The 25,115-nt window shown below is 42.2% G+C and overlaps 1 protein-coding gene across 1 annotated transcript in view; it reads left to right on the top strand.

The window, feature by feature from the left end:
• The window catches only part of LOC112233554 (histone-lysine N-methyltransferase 2C), a 232,636-nt gene that overhangs the window by 131,778 nt on the left and 75,743 nt on the right, over positions 1-25,115 (top strand). The window contains exons 15-20 of the mRNA XM_042308451.1: positions 2,045-2,164; positions 2,970-3,074; positions 5,715-5,819; positions 8,197-8,378; positions 19,433-19,597; positions 24,890-24,999. Coding sequence (XP_042164385.1) covers positions 2,045-2,164; positions 2,970-3,074; positions 5,715-5,819; positions 8,197-8,378; positions 19,433-19,597; positions 24,890-24,999 — 787 coding nt within the window. The remainder of the gene's footprint in view (positions 1-2,044; positions 2,165-2,969; positions 3,075-5,714; positions 5,820-8,196; positions 8,379-19,432; positions 19,598-24,889; positions 25,000-25,115) is intronic.

Genomic DNA, 25,115 nt, shown 5'->3' with positions numbered 1-25,115 from the left:
CCTACCAATCACATTTTGGGTTAGTGAGTGCATTCTGACATCACTTGCATAAAAAAACTCCCCCTGTGGCGATCATTAGAGATATTTGGAACTCACAGTGAAAAGGTTGTCTCGTGCTTAATTCCGACAGTTTCATTAAAAAGTGCTTGACGAAAATGGAGGTTTGGGACAAATGTGAGATGGAGAAAAAAAATGCAGGAAGCGAGTGGAGAGAAAAAAATCTAACCCACGGCTGTGATATATTATTAATCAAGTTGAAATGATTTTGCATTGCAAAAAAAAAAAAAAATGTAAAAAGCCCTCTGATTGTGTGATTTGAGCTTAATTATATAGCCTCTTGCCGATTAGCTCATTAAACAAGCTAAACGCTTCCCTGTGACAATTTAATCTGAAATTCCCTGACGACGGTCGCTGTGTTCATCTCGACAGCAGCGGTGGCGTCACGCTGACATAATCATCACTTGTTTTGTAAACACGCCAACAAGTAACAGGCGGCTGCCATGGCACCCGGCAGGCCTGACACTGGATAGTGTGGAGTTGTGGGCGGACTGTCGCAGAGCGCTTGACTAGGCGTAGAATTACTGGAAGCAGTGGATGTGCAAATGTGCAATGTCTCGTCTTCTCTCCGACTATTGAACTTGACCCTCTTCTTGCAGACATCGATATTTCACAATCTCCCTTTTGATTGGAACAGATTTTCAAATGGAATTGTACTGAATCTCCAAATTGAGGTGAATTCAGTTTACCCTCCACTCATGTATAGGATCTGTCCCAAACGTCTCATCTCACTGGTTTCTTGGCTGTTTTTTATAATGTCATGTATTACCATTTATTTTGTTGCTTTGTTTGACATTTGTATTTGGCTGTTGCATTTATGTTGCTGCATTTTGTCCCCTCCCACTCCCAACCCCTCTTCCTCCTACCCACACCCCTCCTCCAATCAGGGAGCATGGAGTAACCATAGGGCAGCAAGCTCTTGGTCCCAGCAGGACCCCTCAGAGGGGGGGTGGGATGGCCCAAAAAACAGGCAGCTGCAGGAGGTGCCCATCTGGAGCATGAGAGTGGTAAAATGGAGCACTCTTATGATGTCCATGTCCAACCCCCCTCCCTCCCTTTCACTCAGTGGTTTAGCCCGGCCAGGTGGGGACAGGTTAGGACATGACACAGCACATGGTGCCTCCTGCGGTGATGTAGTGAAGGCAAATCCATGTGAACATTGTTTTTGCACCTCCTTTATGAATTGCGTTATTATTCTATAAATTAACATAGTTAGCATTTAGCGTTGTTAGCATTGCCGGGACGACAGGAATCCCAGACTGATAGTGGAGTGAAACAAACTCAATACATACAGTCTGGGTTTCCAGACTACCCCTGACCCCCCTCTCTGTCACCCCCACCGCAACCCTTTAGTCCTGACATTGTGACGCTAACTCGCCACAACAAGCCTCTCTCTCGCACGTGCTCTGATGAGTTCATAAACTCCACTGTTATGTCGTTCTGTCTGAGCTGACAAGGTAAATATAAAACTCCTTCACAACATGGCTCAATTATTATGCTTCAATCTATCACTGATCTGAGCGATGTATAGTCTCATATCAGTTAGCATATACACACTTCATACCTCCCTCTCGTGCGCGCTCTACTCTTTCCCGCTCTCTCCTTCCTCTATCCCTCTCCCCTTCCTCTATCCCTCTCTAGCTCTTTCCTATTTCCCTCCTTGTTCCCCCTCACTCCTTCCTCGTTCCCCCTCGCTCGTTCCCTCTCGCTCCTTCCTTGCTCTCTCTGATATTCTCTGCCCGACACACCTCTCACCCTCTTGTCTCTCTCTCCTCCCTGTCTCCCTCTCTCCTCGCTCTCTCTGATATTCTCTGCCCGACACACCTCTCACCCTCTTGTCTCTCTCTCCTCCCTGTCTCCCTCTCTCCTCGCTCTCTCCTCCCTGTCTCCCTCCTGTCTTGCTTTCGCCTCACACTCTCCTCTTGCTCCTGTCTTAATGTCTCTCTCCTCCCTCACTCTTTTATCCTGCCCACTTTCTCCCACACAGGGTCGTGGTTCGGGCTTCCCTGGAAGGCGGAGGCCCCGCGGGGCCAACCTGTCTGGGCGCGGGGGCCGTGGACTCTCTCGAGGACTCAAAGCCGACACCATCCTCACCATGACACCTGGGGTAGGAGACCTCACCCCCCCCTTTATCCCCCTCCACCGCCTCCCTCCCTCCCTCTCTCTGTCCTCCTCCTCCTCTGCATACATTAATAAAACAATGGCCTAATGTGCTTAGCTTAACCCAGAGAGTGCTCTCACATTAGCAAGAGGAACAGTACACTCAAGCACGGCATGAGGGTTGGTTGGTTGGGAGGGGGTGGTGGGGAGAGGAATGCTATTTTATACATAGCGGTGGGCAGGAAACTGACATGTTTTTGCCACCCACTAAAAACTGTGGGTGGTTGACGCAGAAAATGTGTTCAACATGCATTTAAATACTGTACATTGTGGGCACCTTTTAAGGTAGAAATGTCAATTCTGTATTGATTGTACGAGCTAGATAGTTGGATTAGATGGCAGCCTGCTTGTTGACCAGAGCCGCAAGGCACCTGCATGTTGACACGCGGGCGGCATGGTAATGCTGAGATGGGAACCCTGCTGCCTGTGTGTCCCTGTGGATGACGTAATAATATATTGACACACAGTCTGGAGGTGTGATAGCTGGTCACATGAGAATGTCTTCCATGTCCTAGACCTAGATCAGGCCTATTCCTGGGAGATATTTTCTACCTCAATTGAAAAATACTTTACTAGGCCAAGCAATATTTTATTTTTTATCTCTACCTTTCAGATTTTAAACACAATCTTACCATCTGTTTTAATTTCAATATTTTTTTGAATAATTTGTTAATCAACTCCAGCTTGTGTGCCTGTATGTGTGTGCCTGTGTCCGTGTGTGTGTCCGTACATGTCCGTGTGTGTCTCTCCAGGCCAGCTTTGTGGAGCAGCCGTACATGGTGAAAGAAGAGGAGGAGAATGCCATGCACAACACTGTGGTCATGTTCTCAACCTCAGACCACTTCACTCTCAGACAGGTCAGTACCAACACTGTGGTCATGTTCTCAACTTCAGACCACTTCACACTGACAGGTCAGTACCAACACTGTGGTCATGTTCTCAACTTTAGACCACTTCACACTGACAGGTCAGTACCAACACAGTGGTCATGTTCTCAACTTCAGACCACTTCAATCTGACAGGCCAGTACCATCATACATCACTGAAACGATAGAGTATTGACACTTTGTGCCGTTAAAGTCCCGGCTTGTCTGTGTCTGTGTGTGTTGCTTAAAGCTGTGTATTTCAACTCCCCTCGTGGTCTCTCTACTGTCAAATCCTTCTTGTCTTCCTTAGAAAAGGCTCTGTATAGCAGTAGTGACTGATGACTTTAATAAGGAGGACAGTCAGACTCTTCCTTCCTGGTCAAGCTGCGTCTGTTGAATAGGCCTAAAGCCTGTTAAATGTCTCACATAACCAAATACTGTACTGTACATTATGGCTGTCCCAACTGACAAAAATGTTTGTCAACCGAGAGTCGTCCTGTTTTGACCAATTGATTGGTCGTAATGTTTAACCTTATTTTTCCATATATAGACAGACACACCCTGTGTTTAAATAAAATCAACTACATATGCACTGTGCTTGTCTGATGCTTTTAGCACACTGTTTGATTAAATAATTAAGACACACAAATGACTCAAGAAAGAGCCTGATGGTCACACTGTTGAAAGAAATTACAGCTAGAACCTGTGTGACTGGCACACGTTGTCTCGCTCTTCTCCCTACTGCAGCTCAAAGGCAGCACGAGTGTTTATTGCGAGTGTTTATTGCGCTGTTCGTGCTGAAGCTGCAACATAATTGCAGCCATTTACTTGTTTCTGACTGAAAAGTTATCAATCTCTAATTTGTTTAGGAAAAACATTCCCTATTCGCTCAACCCTTGCTTTCTTTACGTGAAACATATATGCATCGCATGTGACCAATAGGGCCTGACCTATACCCTGTCATAATCACATCAAGAAATTGCTTATAACAAACTCCCAACACAGTAACACATGACAGCAAAATGGATACGGAGGAAGTGAAAAAGAAACTCGAAACGGGCGAATGTTTACTGGTTGCTCAGCAGTGAAAGGGGAAGTCAGATCTGTGGAAGACATTTGACTTAGTTGTGGAAATTACTGGAGATAAAATAAAGGCTGGTATAGGAGCAATTATTGCTTGAGTATTGTGTGCCAAAGTCGTTACTGTTAGATTATAATAAAATATTGTTTCTGACAATTTGAAACAGTGTAAACAACACTAAATAATCGATTGCATTTCAAAGCATGAATGTCTCATATCCTGTTTGATGGCATGAACAAATGAATGATTGATTGATTGATACAGTAGCCTATATATTGAAATATAGGCCTAACTAAGTTACAGTTATTAAGACTAAACCGGATGTGCTCTTAGGCCTACAGCTCGATGGTGGTTACACAAGGCTACTATACAAAGCCTAATAATGATAACGATGATCATAATAATAATTATAACAATACGAAAGAGATCAAGATAAATGAGGGTATGGGAGCGAGAGCTAAATGCAGATGTGTGACAAACCGGTGCGGTTAGATTACAATATCATTTTTCTATCTGTTTGGAACAGTGTAAACAACACTAAATACATTATAATTAATACCAATCTGCTAGTAACTTTGCTATTATGCAGAAGGAAACATAGGGAAAGGCGGCAATTCTACGGCGCACTGAAGATTGTTTCAGAACCGCGGACAGTGACCGTATCCAATACGGGAAAAAGCACATTTGTTATAAAATAATATTATATTTAGTAGTGTTGCACCATAATATTTTTACATAATATAACATACACAATTTCAATATCACATGTCTTAGTGATGAACTGTGCCTTCCTCATGGCGTGCGCAATGGATTAGTCCACTGAGACGTGAATCAGACACGTGTCTTGTGAAAAATAAAATGTATTAATTGTGACTGCTCGACTAAAGAAATCTCTGTCTACCAACAGCCTATTGACCAAACAATCGACCAATCGCCTAAATGGGGTCAGCCCTACTGTACATATTTGAATATGCATGCTGGTGAAAAAATACTACAGCTATTAGAGATGATGAAACATTAAAAATGCATTTTGTATGATGATGCTATGATAGTCTCTTGTCCTTGTTGGACAGCCTGTTTACTAGTCTCTTCTTGGCCTTGTTTTCTCTTCCAATTTTCCACTCATTTGTTTCTGGCCATTTTTGCAGCTCACGCACACACACCCACGCATGGACATGCATGCGCACACTCGCGCGTACACACACACCCCTAAGACACAGATGAATCCTGCTGTGAGGTAAGGCTCTTAAGAGATGCTGTATCGTGGAAGACGAACATATCCCAAGTTACGCTGCTTGTTACTATGCGACCCATATGTTTATGTATGTCAAGAAACTTAACTTTCTCTTATTTTCTCTCCATTTTCTGTTTACCTGCTCTTTCCCCCATTACTTATGCACTCTCTCCTTTTCCTTCCACATCCTTTTCTCTCACTCCCTTGCTCCCTCTCTTGACCCCCCCCACCTCTCCATCTTTCTCTCCCTACCTCCTTCTTTCCCTCTCTCTTTTTTTCTCTATTCTCCCTTCCTCCCCCTCTCTCCCTTATACAGGACATGTGTGTGGTGTGTGGGAGTTTTGGCCAGGGGTCAGAGGGCAGGCTGCTGGCCTGCTCCCAGTGTGGCCAGTGTTACCACCCCTTCTGTGTCAACATCAAGGTGAACCCTTCTCTTTCCTATACCAGACCTACAGTATCTCTTAAAAGATAATCCGCAACCAATAATGTGTATGTATATAAACACTGCATTGTTTCTCCTATATGCATTTAGCAGTGTCTAAATGCATTTAGCATGACATGGGACCCCTCCATTGATTTTTTTTTCTGCTTGAGGCACTCAGATGCAGTGGTGGGAAAAGTACCCAATTGTCATACTTGAGTAAAAGTATAGATACCTTTTTAATAGAAAGTTACTCAAGTAAAAGTCAGCCAGTAAAATACTAGTAAAAGTCTAAAAGTATTTGTTTTACATATACTTAAGTATCAAAAGCAAATGTAATTGCTAAAATATACTTAATTATCAAAAGTAAACGTACACGTATAAGGAGGGGCACCCACTCCAACACTCAGACATTATTTACAAAAGATGCATTTGTGTTTAGTGAGTCCACCAGGCCAGAGGCAGTAGGGATGACCACGTGTTCTTGATACATTTGACCGTTTTCCTGTCCTGCTAAACATTCAAATTGTAACGAGTACTTTTTGTTGTCAGGGAAATTGTATGAAAGACAAAGTACAATATTTTCTTTAGGGATGTAGTAAAGTCAAAGTTGCCAAAAAATATAAATCGTAAAGTACAGATACACACAAAAAACGACTTAAGTAGTACTTTAAAGTACTTTACACCACTGCACAGATGGCATAAGAACATGGCATAAGCCATGTCAAAAATGTGTAGAATTGCAGGACATTAGCTTTAAAATTAAAATGGTCTCTCAGCCCCATGGCAAAATGTGTACAATTGCAGGAAACTAGCTTTAAAACTATAAAATCTTCTCTCCACCCCGTGGCAAAATTTGTAAAATTGCAGAAAGTTAGCTTTAAAACGGCAACATTTTGTGTATGTGGCTACATGTATGCATAGTTTGGTTGTAGCGTAGTCGCCAGGGGATTCCCTACAGATTGTATTAGGCTCTGTGCCAACCTCCCCAAGCAGCTTTGAGCCAAGGTGTCAAATAAATACTGGGACGATTAACAGGTTTCACTTTAAGCACCTTGTGTGGATTCTATTGATGGATTTATCGCCAAGCCTTATCCCTGCAACACCACCCCCTCTGGCAGACAAATAAGGGCCTAAGACAGTTTCCTTTGATATAGTGTTAAGTTTTTCACAAATATCACCTCAAGCAGTCGCCACTCCAAGCCGGCTTGCCTACCATTGTCATATTCCATTCTAGTTGGAACACAACCTCTAAAATAAAATCAATAGACTGTATAGAAGTTTTACTTTTCTGAAAGTCATATGCATGCTGCCCTTATGCCTATTCTGGCTCAGTGTGTTCAGTGAATTGGCCCCTAAATATAGAATGTGCCCACCCCCCTTTTAATCTCTCCCCCTAAAAAAAAAGCACTCACTCAATAATGGGAGACTATCAGACACAGGCGCACCCACTCACACACACGCACAGGTTTTCTTCATCACGCCTGCCTCTGCCATCCAATCGCACCCATCCCAGCTAACACAGTGATTAAACCGATTGATGTTAGCAGCACCGCGGCGCACTGGCGGAAGCTAATGGACAGGAATGATGGAGACGGCATTATTGATGGCCCCCGGTAGCTAGCGAAACGGCTAATTGCCCTTGGTAGCCAAGTGCGCTCAGCAGCACTTAGTGTGACTGTACATTTCACTCACAGCTATACACATTGGCTGCTTGGTTGTAATTTTTATTTATTTTTATTGCAAGGCTAGTAAAAGAGAGATGTACCTGTTATTGACAACATGGTGAGAATAAGTCTCTTTTTTGGCATCTATTTCGGTCTGCTGGATCCAATGGAATTGGCGGCCTACTGGCACAAAGTGGTGTTTATAAGTAAGCCCATGATACATTTAGGAGTAATTGGGTAATGATATTGGGTAACAGTTTACTATGCAGTCTCTAAATACCTCACCCAGATTTGAGTACTGAAATAAAAAAAACATTTAATGGAGATAATCTGGGTGGCTAAACTATGCAAGTGGAAATCCACCCACGTTCCACCAACGTCAGCTTGTTATGGTATTTGTTGTCTGGCTTTCAGCACATACTTGTGAGGGTGGAGGGTCTTTCTCTCAATTGGTTTGATCCTCCCTCTGCATCCATGGTTTATTGGCTAATAAAAATACCGGTGCATCCCTTTGACAAATAGCTCACCAATGACCTTTAACCTGGAAGATGTGCTGCTGGGAACTAGATTTGATTATTCCCCTACTATGTAAATATAGAACATACAGCCATTAGTCAATATGCTCCATTGAAATGGACCTTAAAGGGGATTCCTATCCCTGCTCTGCCCCTTTAACCCCTCTCTAACCTTTGCCCCCCCTGTGCCACCAGATCACCCGGGTGGTGCTGAGTAAAGGCTGGCGCTGTCTGGAGTGCACGGTGTGCGAGGCGTGCGGCCAGGCCAGCGACCCAGGCCGCCTGCTGCTGTGTGACAACTGTGACATCAGCTACCACACATACTGCCTGGACCCACCCCTGCAGATGGTGCCCAAGGGCAGCTGGAAGTGCAAGTGGTGTGTATATGTCGTGACTGCTGCTAATTACAGAGCACAGCCCAGCCAATCAGAGCTTGTCTGGCTGCACCAATGATGCTGTCAAATGCTTTTAGAATTAAGATGTTTTGTGTTTCTCTATTCTTTCCCTTAGTATCTCATCTGTTATCTCTCCATCTCTATAATGTGTCTTCTCATCCATGCGCCTCGCTCTCTGCGTCTCTCTCTCGCTCTTTTTGCGTCTCTCTCTCTCTCTGCGACTCTCTCTGCGTCTCTCTCTCTGTGGCTCTCTCTGCGGCTCTCTCTGCGTCTCTCTCTCTCTCGCTCGCTCTCTCTGCGTCTCTGTCTCTCTGAGATATATATGAAGAGGTTGGGGCTTAAGCTGCATCCCTGTCTCACCCCCCGGCCCTGTGGAAAGACGTGTTTTTTCTGCTAATTTTAACCACAAACTTGTTTGTGTACATGGATTTTATAATGTCCTATAATGGAAACACCAGTTTCCATCCATTTGTATAGCCAAATTGAGTCAACCTTTTTTTTTAAATCAACAAAGCATGAGAAAACTTTGCCTTTGTTTTGTTTGTCAATTGGGGTGTGCAGGGTGAATACGTGGTCTGTTTTATGGTAATTTGGTAAAAAGCCAAATTTGTTCAGTACTTTGTTTTCACTGAGTAAATGTACTAGTATACTGTTAATGATAATGCAGGGGCTTTTCCCAAGGTTGCTGTTGACGCATATCCCACAGTAGTTACTGGGGTCAAATTTGTCTCCACTTTTGTGGATTGGGGTGATCAGTCCTTAGTTCCAAATATTGGGAAAGATGCCAGAGCTAAGGATGATGTTTAAGTATAGCGAATTGTAATTTGTTGTCTGTATATTTTATCATTTCATTTAGGATACCATCAACCCCACAACCCTTTTTGGGTTGGAGGGTTTGTATTTTGTCCTGTAGTTCATTCAATGTAATTGGAGAATCCAGTGGGTTCTGGTAGTCTTCAATAGTTTATTGTAAGATTTGTATTTGATCATGTACAGTGGGGAGAAGAAGTATTTGATACACTGCCAATTTTGCAGGTTTTCCTACTTACAAAGCATGTAGAGGTCTGTCATTTTTTTTCATAGGTACACTTCAACTGTGAGAGACAGAATCTAAAACAAAAATCCAGAAAATCACATTTGTATGATTTTTAAGTAATTCATTTGCATTTTATTGCATGACATAAGTATTTGATCACCTACCAACCAGTAAGAATTCTGGCTCACAGACCTGTTAGTTTTTCTTTAAGAAGCCCCCCTGTTCTCCACTCATTACCTGTATTAACTGCACCTGTTTGAACTCGTTACCGGTATAAAAGACACCTGTCCCCACACTCAATCAAACAGACTCCAACCTCTCCACAATGGCCAAGACCAGAGAGCTGTGTAAGGACATCAGGGATAAAATTGTAGACCTGCTCAAGGCTGGGATGGGCTACAGGACAATAGGCAAGCAGCTTGGTGAGAAGGCAACAACCGTTGGTGCAATTATTAGAAAATGGAAGAAGTTCTGGATGACGGTCAATCACCCTCGGTCTGGGGCTCCATGCAAGATCTCACCTGGTGGGGCATCAATGATCATGAGGAAGGTGAGGGAGCAGCCCAGAACTACACGGCAGGACCTGGTCAATGACCTAAAGAGAGCTGGGACCACAGTCTCAAAGAAAACCATTAGTAACACACTACGCCTTCATGGATTAAAATCCTGCAGTGCACGCAAGGTCCCCCTGCTCAAGCCAGCGCATGTCCAGGCCAGTCTGGCCAGAGCCAGCGCATGTCCAGGCCAGAGCTTTTTGGTCTAAACTCCACTCGCTGTGTTTGGAGGAAGAAGAAGTATGAGTACAACCCCAAGAACACCATCCCAACAGTGAAGCATGGAGGTGGAAACATCATTCTTTGGGGATGCTTTTCTGCAAAGGGGACAGGACGACTGCACTGTATTGAGGGGAGGATGGATGGGGCCATGTATCGTGAGATCTTGGCCAACAACCTCCTTCCCTCAGTAAGAGCATTGAAGATGGGTCGTGGCTGGGACTTCCAGCGTGACAACGACCCGAAACACACAGCCAGGGCAACTAAGGAGCGGCTCTGTAAGAAGCATCTCAAGGTCCTGGAGTGGGCTTGCCAGTCTCCAGACCTGAACCCAATAGAAAATCTTTGGAGGGAGCTGAAAGTTTGTATTGCCCAGCGACAGCCCCAAAACCTGAAGGATCTGGAGAAGGTCTGTATGGAGGAGTGGGCCAAAATCCCTGCTGCAGTGTGTGCAAACCTGGTCAAGAACTACAGGAAACATATGATCTCTGTAATTGCAAACAAAGGTTTCTGTACCAAATATTAAGTTCTGCTTTTCTGATGTATCAAATACTTATGTCATGCAATAAAATGCTAATTAATTTCTTAAAAATCATACAATGGGATTTTCTGGATTTTTGTTTTAGATTCCATCTCTCACAGTTAAAGTGTACCTATGATAAAAAATTACAGACCTCTACATGCTTTGTAAGTTGGAAAACCTGCAAAATTGGCAGTGTATCAAATACTTGTTCTCCCCACTGTTTATGTTTTTGGTGTTTGTTCTTTGTTATAGAGCAAAAAGATTAGAGAAGTGGTTTATCCATTGCCATTTTGGATAGATAACGCTTCGTGTTGTTTTTTGTTTAGTGTTTTCCAATTTTCTCGGAAGTGGTTAGATTATATGGATTCTTCAATTATATTGAGCTGATTTCTAACGTGCTGTCTTTTTCCGTAGTGTATTTCTGTATTGTTTTAGTGATTCACCGTAGTGAAGGCGTATGCTCAAGTTTTCTGGGTCTCTATGTTTTTGGTTTGTTGGATAGGTTTCTCAATTTCTTTCTTAGGTTTTTGCATTCTTCATCAAACCATTTGTCATTGTTTTTAGGTTGTCTGCTAGAAATGTTTAGATTTGATAGGGAAGCTGAGAGGTCAAATATATACTGTTTAGGTTGTCTACTGACAAGTTTACACATTCATTATTACAGTGAAACATTTTGTCCAGAAAGTTCTCTAAAAGGGATTGACTTTGTTGTTGCCTAATAGTTTTTTGGCAAGGTTTTAACACTACTTTCTTTCCTTCCATCTATAGCATGTCTTAATATGATTCAGTTCCTTTGGCTATAATTCCTCGTGATTGAGCATAGCTCTGTTCAAGTAGAGTGTTATTTTGCTGTGATCTGATAGGGGTGTCAGTGGGCTGACTATGAACGCTCTGAGAGACTCTGGGTTGAGATCAGTGATAAAGTAGGATACAGTACTACTGCCAAGAGATGAGCTGTAGGTGTACCTACTATAGGAGTCCCGTCGAAGCCTGCCATTGACTATGTACATACCCAGCGTCCGACAGAGTTGCAACGCGTTTTTGTTGGTTATGTTGTCTATGGAGGCATATGGGGGAGGGATTGCTGTCACCTCCAGGTACAGTTGAAGTCGGAAGTTTACATACACCTTAGCCAAATACATTTAAACTCAGTTTTTCCAATCCTTTACATTTAATCCTAGTAAAAATTCCCTGTCTTAGGTCAGTTAGGATCAATACTTTATTTTAAGAATCTGAAATGTCAGAATAATGGTTGAGAGCATGATTTATTTCAGCTTTTATTTCTTTCATCGCATTCTTAAATGGTCAGAAGTTACACTCAATTAGTATTTGGTAGCATTACCTTTAAATTGTTTAACTTGGGTCAAACGTTTCGGGTAGCCTTCCACAAACCTCTCACAATAAGTTGGGTGAATTTTGGCCCATTCCTCTTGACAGAGCTGATGTAACTGAGTCAAGGTTTCTAGGCCTCCTTGCTCGCACACGCCTTTTCAGTTTTGCCCACAAATGTTCTATAGAATTGAGGTCAGGACTTTGTGATGGCCACTCCAATATCTTGACTTTGTTGTCCTTAAGCCATTTTGTCACAACTTTGGAAGTATGCTTGGGGTCATTGTCCATTTGGAAAACCCATTTGCGACCAAGATTTAACTTCCTGACTGATGTCTTGAGATGTTGCTTCAATATATCCACATATTTTCCTACCTCAATGATGCCATCTATTTTGTGAAGTTCACCAGTCCCTCCTGCAGCAAAGCAGCCCCACAACATGATGCTGTCACCCCCGTGCTTCACTGTTGGGATGGTGTTCTTCAGCTTGCAAGTCCCCCCCTTTTTCCTCCAAACATAACGATGGTCATTATTGCCAAACAGTTATATTTTTGTTTCATCAGACCAGTGGACATTTCTCAAAAAAGTGTGATCTTTGTCTCCATTTGCAGTTGCAAACCGAAGTCTGGCTTTTTTATGGCGGTTTTGGAGCAGTGGCTACTTTCTTGCTGAGCGGCCTTTCAGATTATGTCAATATATGACTCGTTTTACTGTGGATATAGATACTTTTTACCTGTTTCCTCCAGCATCTTCACAAGGTCCTTTGCTGTTGTTCTGGGATTGATTTGCACTTTTCGCACCAAGGTACGTTCATCTCTAGGAGACAGAATGTGTCTCCTTCCTGAGCGGTATGAAGGCGCACTTGTCCTATGGTGTTTATATTTGCATAGACGTTCGGAAATTGCTCCCAAGGATGAACCAGACTTGTGGAGATATAAAAAAAAAAATAATTCTGAGGTCTTGGCTGATTTCTTTAGATTTTCCAATGATGTCACGCAAGGAGGCACTGAGTTTGAAGGTAGGCCTTGAAATACATCTGCAGGTACACCTCCAATTGATTCAAATGATGACAATTAGCCTATCAGAAGCATCTAAAGCCATGACATCATTTTCTGGAATTTTCCAAGCTGTTTAAAGGTACAGTCAATTTAGTGTATGTAAACTTCTGACCCACTGGAATTGTGATACAGTGAATTATAAGTGAAATAATCTTTATGTAAATATTTGTTGGAATAATTACTTGTATCATACACAAAGTAGATGTCCTAACTGACTTGCCAAAACTGTAGTTTGTTAACAAGACATTTGTAGAGTGGTTGAAAAACGAATGTATGTAAACTCCTGACTTCAACTGTAGGTGTTTGTCCCCCTGTGTGCTGAGGGTGTCAGGTTCTTGAAATTGTTGATCTCCCCCTCGAAGAGACCTTGTCATCGTTAAAGTATGTGGATTCTATTAGGGGGGTTATAGGCAGTACCCGTGAGGACATTTTTCTCTGATTTAATTTTCTTATTAATTTCTAGCCAGATGTAAAATGTTCCTGTATTGACTAATTAATAGTGGGTTAGGTCTGCTCTTTACCAAATTAGCATACCAACTATGTCTTTTCCCTGTTTCATACCTGGTAGTTTGGTGGATGGGACTACCAGCTCTCTGTAACCTAGAGGGCAAGTCTCCTTTATACCATGTTTATTTTAGGTTGACAATGTCTGTATTTCCAATTTCTTTGAAGTCTGGGTTCATGCTCTTTAGGCCAAAGGCAGACGACCTCAGACCTTGTATATTCCAGGATGAGATTGTAAAAGCTTTGTGTTCCATAGTGTCTAGTGGTGTTTTTGTGTAGTTTAGGCCTACCATCACAGTAGGTGTGAGCAGAGCATCAGTTATGTACATCTTAGGTCGCAGGAGTGGGCTTGGGCAGGTGTAAATAGTGGGCTTGGGCCTGTTGCACTGCTCACGGCCTGGGCATATGTCCTGCTGTCATGTTGAGGTCCGTGCCGCAGTGGCAGGGGGCATGGGGTGGGCAGAAGGGACACAGGTCTGATATGCGTTGGCCTTTATAGGGTGTGGCCAGGGTTTGCTTGGGGTGGTCTTAACTGGTTGGGGTGTGGCTGGTGATGCTGTGTTCTGGGTGTAGGTCTTCTTTGTGTGTTCTCTCGATGCAGGTCCTTCAGGAGGGGTCTTTCAGTTCTGGGAGGGTGTCCGTTACTCCTATGTGAGGTTCTGGGGCTACGGTTGAGGGTGACGTCCTTCAGGGTCCTGGCAAAAGTTGGGATTGGTGCCTTGTAGAGGTGGACCTGGTCGTAAAGGCTGTTCAAGTTGAGGGTGGGGTGGTGGGCCAGATAGACATTTAGGTTTTGAGGCACAGTCTTGCAAAACGCTTTCATTCACCCGCTGTGTGGTGGCAGGGTGTAAGTATTTTCGTGGTAGCAGGGTAGAGATGACCACTTGTGCATTGGGGAAAGTGGAAGAAGCTTTTTCAATCACTCCCTTGCGCTGTGGCCATCCTTTCCTGCTGGATCCTCAGGTCATTTGTGCCTGTGTGGATTGTGATGTGGCTGGGGACCCTAGTCTGTCCACTGACAACAACTCCAAGGCATGCCAAGTGTTTGGGCATCAGAGTTTAGTCACTCTCTCTGCGTCTCGCTCTCTCTCTGCGTCTCGCTCTCATATATTCTTGCCAACTATCTGCACTCCCACCACTGAACATCAACATTGTTTTCTCTCTCTTTCCCCCTCTCTCTGTCACATATTGTTGATCTGTAGCAGCTGTTTTCAGCCCTGATAGGGAGGGATTTCCCCCATATTAGGCGTAACATCAGTCCCTAATCCCCAGTCAAACAACACTCTGTTGACACTGCAGCGAGACTCATTCATTCAGGACTTTCCTTGGAGCCCCGCCAGTGACATATATTTATTTTTAGGGCAGCTCTTTTCAAGGTGGATGATCCAAACACACACACACACACACACACACACACACACACTTAAGAAGTGTGTGTGGTATATATCAGATAGCGTAACTGTAGTGGGTTATTTTGGAGTTTATAGTAGGTTTGTGTGTCTGTTTACCCTCAGGTTTGCTTGGATGAACAGTATTTACACTGTATTTACACAGTATTTACACTGCCTTCAGAAAGTATTGGCTTATTCCTCATTTTGTTACAGCCTAAATTCTAAATGGATTATTTTCTCACCCATGTAGACACAATTCCTCATAATGACAAAGTGAAAACATGTTTTTAGAAATGTTTGCACATTTATTGAAAATTAAAGACAGAAATATATATTGACATCCCTTTATGACACTCCAAATTGAGCTCAGGTACATGCAATTTCTTTTGATCATCCTTGAGATGCCACTACAATTTGACCTGTGGCCAATTTAATTGTTTGGACATGATTTAGAACGAAACTCACCTGTCTATATAAGGTCCCACAATTGACAGTGCATGTCAGAGCATAAACTATATCATGAAGTCCAAGGAACTGTCTGTAGATCTTCGAGCTAGAATTGTGATGAAGCATACACAGTGCATTCAGAAAGTATTCAGACCTCTTTATTTTTTCCACATTTTGTTACGTTACAGCCTCATTCTAAAATGGATTAAGTAGTTTTTTCCCCTCATCAATCTAAATACCCCAGAATGACAAAATAAAAACTGGTTAAAAATGTTTTGCAAACTTATAAAAAAACTGAAATATGACATTTACATAAGTATTCAGACACTTTACTTTGAAGCACCTTTGGCAGCGATTACAGCTTTGAGTCTTCTTGGGTATGACGCTACAAGCTTGGCACACCTGTATTTGGGGAGTTTCTCCCATTCTTCTCTGCAGATCTTCTCAAGCTCTGTCTGGTTTGTATCGGGGACATCGCTGCACAGCTATTTTCAGGTCTCTCCAGAGATGTTCGATTGGTTCAAGGACATTGAGACTTGTCCCAAAGTCACTCTTGCGTTGTCTTGGCTGTGTGCTTAGGGTCGTTGTCATGTTGGAAGTTGAATCTTCTGAGTCTGAGGTCTGAGGAAGTCTGAAGTCTGAGGTCCTGAGTGCTTTGGAGCAGGATTTCATCAAAGATCTCTCTGTACTTTGCTCCGTTCATCTTTCCCTCAATCCTGACTAGACTCCCAGTCCCTGCCGCTAAATTACATACCCACAGCATGATGCTGCCACCACCATGCTTCACCGTAAGTATGGTGCCAGGATGTGACGCTTGGCATTCAGGCCAATAAGTTAAATCTTGGTTTTATCAGACCAGAGAATCTTGTTTCTCATGGTCTGAGTCATTTAGGTGCCTTTTGGCAAGCTCCATACGGGCTGTCATGTGCCTTTTACTGAGGAGTGGCTTCCGTCTGGCCACTCTACCATAAAGGCCTGATTGGTGGAGTGCTGCAGAGATGGTTATGCTTCTGGAAGGTCCTCTCATCTCCACAGAGGTACTCTGGAGCTCTGTCAGAATGACCATCAGGTTCTTGGCCCTTCTTCCCCAATGGCTCAATTTGCTCTAGGAAGACTTTGTGGTTCCACACTTCTTTCATTTAGGAATGATGGAGGCCACTGTGTTCTTGGGGACCAACAATGTTGTAGACCTTATATAGACTGGTGTGTGCCTTTCCATATCATGTCCAATCAGTTGAATTTACCACAGGCAGACTCCAATTAGGTTGTAGAAACCAAGTGTGATCCAGGGAAACAGGATGCACCTGAGCTCAATTTCGAGTCTCATAGCAAAGGGCCTGAATACTTATGTAATTAACATTTCTAAAAACCTGTTTCTCACTGTCATGGGTTATTGTGTGTCGATTGAGGATTTTTTTATTTTATTTAATCCATTTTAGAATAAGGCTGTAACATAACAAAATGTGGAAAAAGTCTGAATACTTACCAAATGCACTAGCTCTGAGGAAGGGTTTTCACGAATTTATAGAGTGTTGAAACATTCCAAGAACACAGTGGTCTCCATCATTGGGAAATTGAAAAAATATGGAACTACCCAGACTCTGTCTAAAGCTGGCCGGCCGACCAAACTGAGAAACCGGGCAAGAAGGACCTTGTTCAGGGAGAGGTGACCAAGAACTCAATCACCACTCTGACAGAACTACAGAATTCCTTGGCTGAGTTAGTCTACAGAACTTCACCAATCTGGGCTTTATTGGAGAGTGGCCAGATGGAAGCCACTCCTGAGAAATTGGCACATGACAGCATTCCTGGAATTTGCAGAAAAACCAAAAGAATAAGGAAAAATATTCTCTGGTTTGAGACCAAAATGTAACTATTTGGCCTGAATTCAAAACGCCATGTCTGGAGAAAACCAGGCACAGCTCATCACCTGTCTAACACCATTCCTACCGGGAAGCATGGTGGTTGCAGAATCAAGATATGGGGATGCTTTTCAGCAGCACGGACTGGGAGACTGGTAAGGATAGAGGGAACAATGAATGGAGCCAAATACAGGCAAATTCTTAATGAGAACTTGCAACAGAGTGCAAATGACCTTAGACTTATGTTTCAACTAGAGTTCGACCGATTGATCGGAATGGCCGATTTAATTAGTGCCGATTTCAAGTTTTCATAACTATTGGCATTTTTGGACTCCGATTGTGGCCAATTACATTGCACTCTACGAGTAGACTGCGTGGCAGGCTGACTACCTGGCAGGCTGACTACCTGTTGCGCGAGTGCAGCAAGGAGCCAAGGTAAGTTGCTAGCTAGCTAGCTAGCTAGCATTAAACATTTTATAAAAAACAATCCATTTGACCAATCACTAGTTAAATACACATGGTTGATGATATTACTAGTTTATCTAGCTTGTCCTGCGTTGCATATAATCGATGAGGTGCCTGTTAATTTATCATCGAATCATAGCCTACTTCGCCAAACGGGTGATGATTTAACAAGCGCTTTTGCGAAAAAAGCACTGTCGTTGCACCAATGTGTACCTAACCATAAACATCAATGCCTTTCTTAAATTCAATACACAAGTATATTTTTAAGCCTTCGTATTTAGTTAATATTGTTAATACTGCTAACATGAATTTCTTTTAACTAGGGAAATTGTGTCACTTCTCTTGTGTTCTGTGCAAGCAGAGTCAGGGTATATGCAGCAGTTTGGGCTGCCTGGCTCGTTGCGAACTGTGTGAAGACCATTTCTTTCTAACAAATACCGTAATTAATTGGCCAGAATTGTACATAATTATGACATAACATTGAAGGTTTTGCAATGTAATATTTAGATTTAGGGATGCCACCTGTTTGATAAAATACGTAACGGTTCCGTATTTCACTGAAAGAATAAACTTTTTTTTTTCAAAATGATAGTTTCCGGATTTGACCATATTAATGACCTAAGGCTCGCATTTCTCTGTATTATATTATAATTAAGTCTATGATGTGATAGAGCAGTCTGACTGAGCAGTGGTAGGCAGCAGCAGGCTCGTAAGCATTCATTCAAACAGCACTTTCCTGCATTTGCCAGCAGGTCTTCAAGTATTGCGCTGTTTATGACTTCAAGCCTATCAACTCCCGAGATAAGGCCGGCAATGCTATAGTGCCTATAAGAACATCCAATAGTCAAAGGTATATGAAATGCAAATGGTATAGAGAGAAATAGTCCTATAATTCCTATAATAACTACAATCTAAAACTTCTTACCTGGGAATATTGAAGATTACAAATGTATATATAAAAATCATCTGATTAATCGGTATCGGCTTTTTTTTTTTGGCCCTCCAATAATCGATATCGTGTTGAAAAGTCATAATCGGTCGACCTCTAGTTTCAACAGGACAATGACCCCAAGCTTACAGCCAAAGCAACGCTGAAATGGCATCCGAACAAAAATGCCCAAGTCCCTTTTGAAAATCTGTGGTAAAACATGAAGATTGTTATTCACCGCCACTCCCCATCGAACTTAACAGCACATGAGAAAATCTGCAAAGAAGAATGGGACAAAATCCCCCAATCCAAATGTGCAAAGCTGATACAAACATACCCAAGACAACTCAAATCTGTAATCGCCGCCAAAGGTGCTTCTACAAATGATTGACTCGGGTGTGAATACTTATGTTAATGAGGTAGTTCATTTTCCATACATTTGCAAACATTTCTAAAAACATGTCTTCACTTTGTCATTATTGGGTATTGTACTGTATGTAGATGGGTGAGGAAAAACATCTATTCAATCCATTTTGAATTCAGGCTGTCACAACAAAATGAGGAATAAGTCCAGGGGTGTGAATACTTTGTAAAGGCACTGTATGTGTGTGATACAAGTGCATTATCTTTGGACTCTCTGTATACTGCAGTCGCTGCGATTGTGTTTCACCCCTGCTTAACATCGCCCACTCATGCCACCCTCTCTCTCACCTGCCATAGGTGTGTCTCCTGTACCCAGTGCGGTGCCACCTCCCCCGGCATGAGGTGTGACTGGCAGAACAACTACACCCAGTGCGGCCCCTGTGCCAGCCTGGCATCATGCCCAATGTGCATGCGCAGCTACCGTGAGGACGAGCTCATCGTGCAGTGCCGCCAGTGTGACAGGTGAGCGGCGTTCTCTCTCTCTGCCAGGCCATGCACCACCTGAGAATGATTGGGTGACACTAGGACCTGGCAACACTGTGTAGATATGGCATGTTGGCAGCCAGCGTCCAGTTTGACAAAGGAAACAGTCCAAAGATCTACTACGGTGTCATTTACTCATCGTAAGGCTTGATGGGACAGAACGTATCGTTGCTGTAGCAAACGGGTTAATGCATATCGGAGTCTGTTTGAGTGCGTAGCAAAGTGCTTGTTTATGTGTCTATGTGCACCTGTCTCTCTCTGTATTTACACTTGTATATGTTCAAATTGCATGACATACAGTGGGGGAAAAAAGTATTTAGTCAGCCACCAATTGTGCAAGTTCTCCCACTTAAAAAGATGAGGCCTGTAATTTTCATCATAGGTAAACTTCAACTATGACAGACAAAATGAGAAGAAAAAAATTCCAGAAAATCACATTGTAGGATTTTAATGAATTTATTTGCAAATTATGGTGGAAAATAAGTATTTGGTCAATAACAAAAGTTTCTCAATACTTTGTTATATACCCTTTGTTGGCAATGACAGAGGTCAAACGTTTTCTGTAAGTCTTCACAAGGTTTTCACAGTGTTGCTGGTATTTTGGCCCATTCCTCCATGCAGATCTCCTCTAGAGCAGTGATGTTTTGGGGCTGTTACTGGGCAACACAGACTCAACTCCCTCCAAAGATTTTCTATGGGGTTGAGATCTGGAGACTCTAGCAAAATTCAGACGGGCCTGTACATGTACTGGCTTAAGCAGGGGGACACGTCTGGCACTGCAGGATTTGAGTCCCTGGCGGCGTAGAAATCTTGCTTGTTTGTAGGTGACCAAATACTTATTTTCCACCATAATTTGCAAATAAATTCATTAAAATCCTACAATGTGATTTTCTGGATTTTTTTCTTCTCATTTTGTCTGTCATTAGTTGAAGTGTACCTATGATGAAAATGACAGGCCTCATCTTTTTAAGTGGGATAACTTGCACAATTGGTGGCTGACAATACTTTTTTGCCCCACTGTATACACCACCGGTCAAAAGTTTTAGAATACCTAATCGTTCAAGGGTTTTTCTTTATTTTGACTATTTCTACATTGTAGAATAATAGTAAAGACATCAAATGATTAAATAACACACAACAAATCATGTAGTAACCAAAAAAGTGTTTAAAAAAATGCTTCTTGACTCGGGTGTGAATACTTATAGTACCAGTGAAAAGTTTGGACACCTATTCATTCAAGGATTTTTCTTTATTTGTACTATCTTCAACATTGTAAAAAGTAGTGAAGACATCAAAACTAACACATGGAAAACATAACACATGGAATCATGTAGTAATGAAAAAAGTGTTAAACAAATCTAAATATATTTTATATTTGAGATTCTTCAAAGTAGTCACCCTTTGCCTTGATGACAGCTTTGCACACACGTGGCATTCTCTCAACCAGCTTCACCTGGATTGCTTTTCCAACAGTATTGAAGGAGTTCCCACATGCTGAGCACTTGTTGGCTGCTTTAACTTCACTCTGCGGTCCGACTCATCCCAAACCATCTCAATTTGGTTGGGGGATTGTGGTTGCCAGGTCATCTGATGCAGCACTCCATCACTCTGTCTTGGTCAAACAGCCCCTACACACCCTGGAGGTCATTCTCCTGTTGAAAAACAAATGATAGTCCCACTAAGCCCAAACCAGATGGGATGGCGTATCGCTGTAGAATGCTGTGATAGCCATGCTGGTTAAGAGTGCCTTGAATTCTAAATAAATCACTTAGTGTCACCAGCAAAGCACTCCTACACCATAGCACCTCTTCCTCCACGCTTTACGATGTGGAATACACATGCATAGATCATCCGTTCACCGACACCGCGTCTCACAAAGACACGGAGGTTTGATCCAAATATCTTCAATTTAGACTCCAGACCAAAGGACCAATTTCCACCGGTCTAATATCCATTGCTCATGTTTCTTGGCCCAAGCAAGTCTCTTCTTCTTATTCGTGTCCTTTAGAAGTGGTTTCTTTGCAGCAATTCGACCATGAAGGCCTGATTCATGCAGTCTCCTCTGAACAGTTGATGTTGAGATATGTTTGTTACTTGAACCCTGAAGCATTTATTTGGGCTGCAATTTCTGAGGGTGGTAACTCTAATGAACTTATCCTCTGCAGCAGGTTGTCATGACGTGGCCCTCTTTGGGTAAAGCGAGTACCATCCCCCCCTCTCTCTCCCTCTCCTACACCCAGGTTATGTTATCTCAGTTTGTAAATTCCTGGAGGAGACTCTCTTCCCATGGCCATGCAGAAAGAGTTTCACAGTAGAACAAAGGAACTTCTTCTACATCACAGAACTTGAGAACTGAACAAGATCCATGTTATGGAGAATGTGTAAACCAGCTACGACCAGGTCGGTTTTGTTTCATGTCGTGACCTCATGAAAGACAATACAGCCACATTACCGTAACTCTGTTTATACAGGAGCCTCCATTATGAGGTTTGCGTGTAATTATTGTATAAAATGAATGAGTAAAGATAAACTATGTAAGGTGATGTTGAACGGTTAATGTGAGAGAATTGTATTCCCTTCAAAGTTTAACTAAGTCATTGGGCCGCCCCCGTGAGCACAGACATAATCTGGCTCATGGGAGAGCCCCTTTCTACTGTTACGTAAAAAACCCACTTCAGACCACAGAGGGGGCGAAGGTTTGAGTAGAGACCACAAAAACCTCAGTATAAACTAAGGTTTTAATGGTTGTTGAATTCCTAACCAAACCACGTGTGAGCATTGGCTACACAGGTGGAAGTGGTTAAACTCTGAGACTATCGATACAGACAGAATAAGAGCAAATCTTCGGTACTACTTACTAGTCTGCAGCTGGAAATTGTCGACCTGAGATGCGAGGGCCGACAACCGCCGAAATATCTATTCTGTAGGAACATTTCTGAATGGTGCTCTGAGGTATCCATTCTAACCTCGAGAGACTTCATGGAAGCAGAGAGGCCGATCAGATGAACATTCCAGCAGAAAGACGGACGATTCCAAAAGAGATCACGACGACACACTGAGCGTAAATATATATTGATTGCAATTATTCCCGAAATGCCTGAGCGTTCATGTGCAAAGGATTAGCATTTCAATCAATATAAATGATCCTGTGTAGTGACTTTGGTCTTTCCCGCCCTTCTCAGTCCACACCCACATCCCTTTGTCTACCAAGCCGTCATATCGGTTTAGCAACTAGGGAACCTCCCCTATCATTTCCTTGTAATCATATTTACTGTTTGTTTGTTTATACATTTCTGTGATTATTTAGTTAGTAAATAAAGGATTAAGACAATTGGTGTATTGATGATTCATAGTAAAGGCTGGGTTCGTGCAGATAACCAACAATTTACGACGTTTGGAATGCAATTAAAGAGTAATTAATTAATTAGAAGACTAATTGATCAGATATTAAAATATCTGAAGTTATATTAGGAAAATTATAACTTTGTAATCTGAAGATTTTCCTTGGTGCCCCGACTTCCTAGTTAATTACATTTACATGATTGGTTTAATCACGTAATAATAATTAGAGAATTGATTTGATAAAATAACGGTCTTCAATTTGATGATGCCAAAGACACGACACAGTCCTCATGAGAGCCAGTTTTAACATAGTGCTTGATGGTTTTTGCTACTGCACTTGAAGAAGCTTTCAAAGTTCTTGAAATGTTCTGTATTGACTGACCTTCATGTCCTAAAGTAATGATGGACTTTCATTTCTCTTTCCTTATTTGAGCTGTTCTTGACATAATATGGACTTGGTCTTTTACCAAATATGGCTGTCTCATGTATACCCCTCTACCTTGTCACAAAACAACTGATTGGCTCAAACACATTAACCTCTCTAGGGTATGTGGGATGCTAGCGTCCAACCTGGCCAACATCCAGTGAGATTGCAGAGAGCCAAATTCAAATACAGAAATACTCATTATAGAAATTCAGAAAATATACAATTATTTTACATTGGTTTAAAGATGAACTTCTTGTGAATCCAACCACGGTGTCAGATTTTTAAATTTAAAAAAAATAAAAATGCTTTACGGCGAAAGCATACCATACGATTATTTGAGAACATAGCCCAGCAGACAAATCATTACAAACCGTAACCAGCCAAGTAGAAGAGTTACACAAGTCAGAAATAGAGAGAAAATGAATCCCTTACCTTTGATCTTCATCTGGTGGCACTCAGAAGACATTAATTTATTCAATAAATGTTCCCTTTGTTCGATAAAGTCTCTCTTTATATCCGAAAACCTCAGTTTTGCATTTTCTTCAGTAATCCACAGGCTCAAACGCAGTCACAACAGGCAGAAAAAAAATCCAAATTGTATCCATAAAGTTCGTAGAAACATGTCAAACGATGTTTATATTCAAGCCTCAGGTTGTTTTTAGCCTAAATAATCTATAATATTTCAACCGGACAATAACGTTGTCAATATAAAAGGTAAACAAGAAAGGCACTCTCTCTGGTCGCACGCATGAAAAAGCTCTGTGACACGGCAGGGTCCACTCATTCAGACTGATCTTACTCACTCATTTTTCAGAATGCAAGCCTGAAACAATTTCTAAAGACTGTTGACTTCTAGTGGAAGGCATAGGAACTGCAATTTGAGTCCTCAGTCAATGGATACTGTAATGGCATTGAATAGAAAACTACACACACAAAAAATCCTACTTCCTGAATGGATTTTTCTCAGATTTTTGCCTGCCAAATCAGTTCTGTTATACTCACAGACATTTGAAGTTTTGTAAACTTTAGTGTTTTCTATCCAAATCTACTAATTATATGCATATCCTATCTTCTGGGCCTGAGTAGAAAGCTGTTTAATTTGGGCATACTTTTCATCAAAAATTCCAAATGCTGCCCCCTACCCTAGAGAAGTTAAGGAAAGAAATTCCACAAATTAAGAAGGCACACCTGTTAATTGAAATACATTCTAGGTGACAACCTCATGAAGTTGGTTGAGAGAATGCCAAGAGTGTGCACAGCTGTCAAGGCAAAGGGTGGCTATTTGAAGAATCTCAAATATACATTTTTGGATACTACATGATTCCATATGTGGTTTTGATGTCTTCACTATTATTCTACAATGTAGAAATAGTACGAATAAATAAAATCCTTGAATGAGTAGGTGTGTCCAAACTTTTGACCGGTAGTGTACATAGACATTAAATTGCACGTTTAAAGTGCATATGTAACTGTATCTAATCATCTTCTTCTTCCCGTGTCAGGTGGATCCATGCCAGCTGCCAGGGCCTGAACACAGATGAGGAGGTGGAGAATGCAGCAGATGATGGCTTTGACTGCACCATGTGTCGAACGCACGCTCTGCCTTCACAGGGTAAGACTCCAGACCTAGCCTACACGGTGAATGCTATGTGTATGATTATGAGGCCAATACCTTACAATATGTGTATAGCTACAGTGGGGCAAAAAAAGTATTTAGTCAGCCACCAA

This window comes from Oncorhynchus tshawytscha, linkage group LG29, assembly GCF_018296145.1.
Source record: "Oncorhynchus tshawytscha isolate Ot180627B linkage group LG29, Otsh_v2.0, whole genome shotgun sequence".
Taxonomy (NCBI): domain Eukaryota; kingdom Metazoa; phylum Chordata; class Actinopteri; order Salmoniformes; family Salmonidae; genus Oncorhynchus; species Oncorhynchus tshawytscha.
The sequence above is the reverse complement of the archived record's forward strand: the minus strand, read 5'-3'. Positions and strand labels throughout refer to the sequence as shown.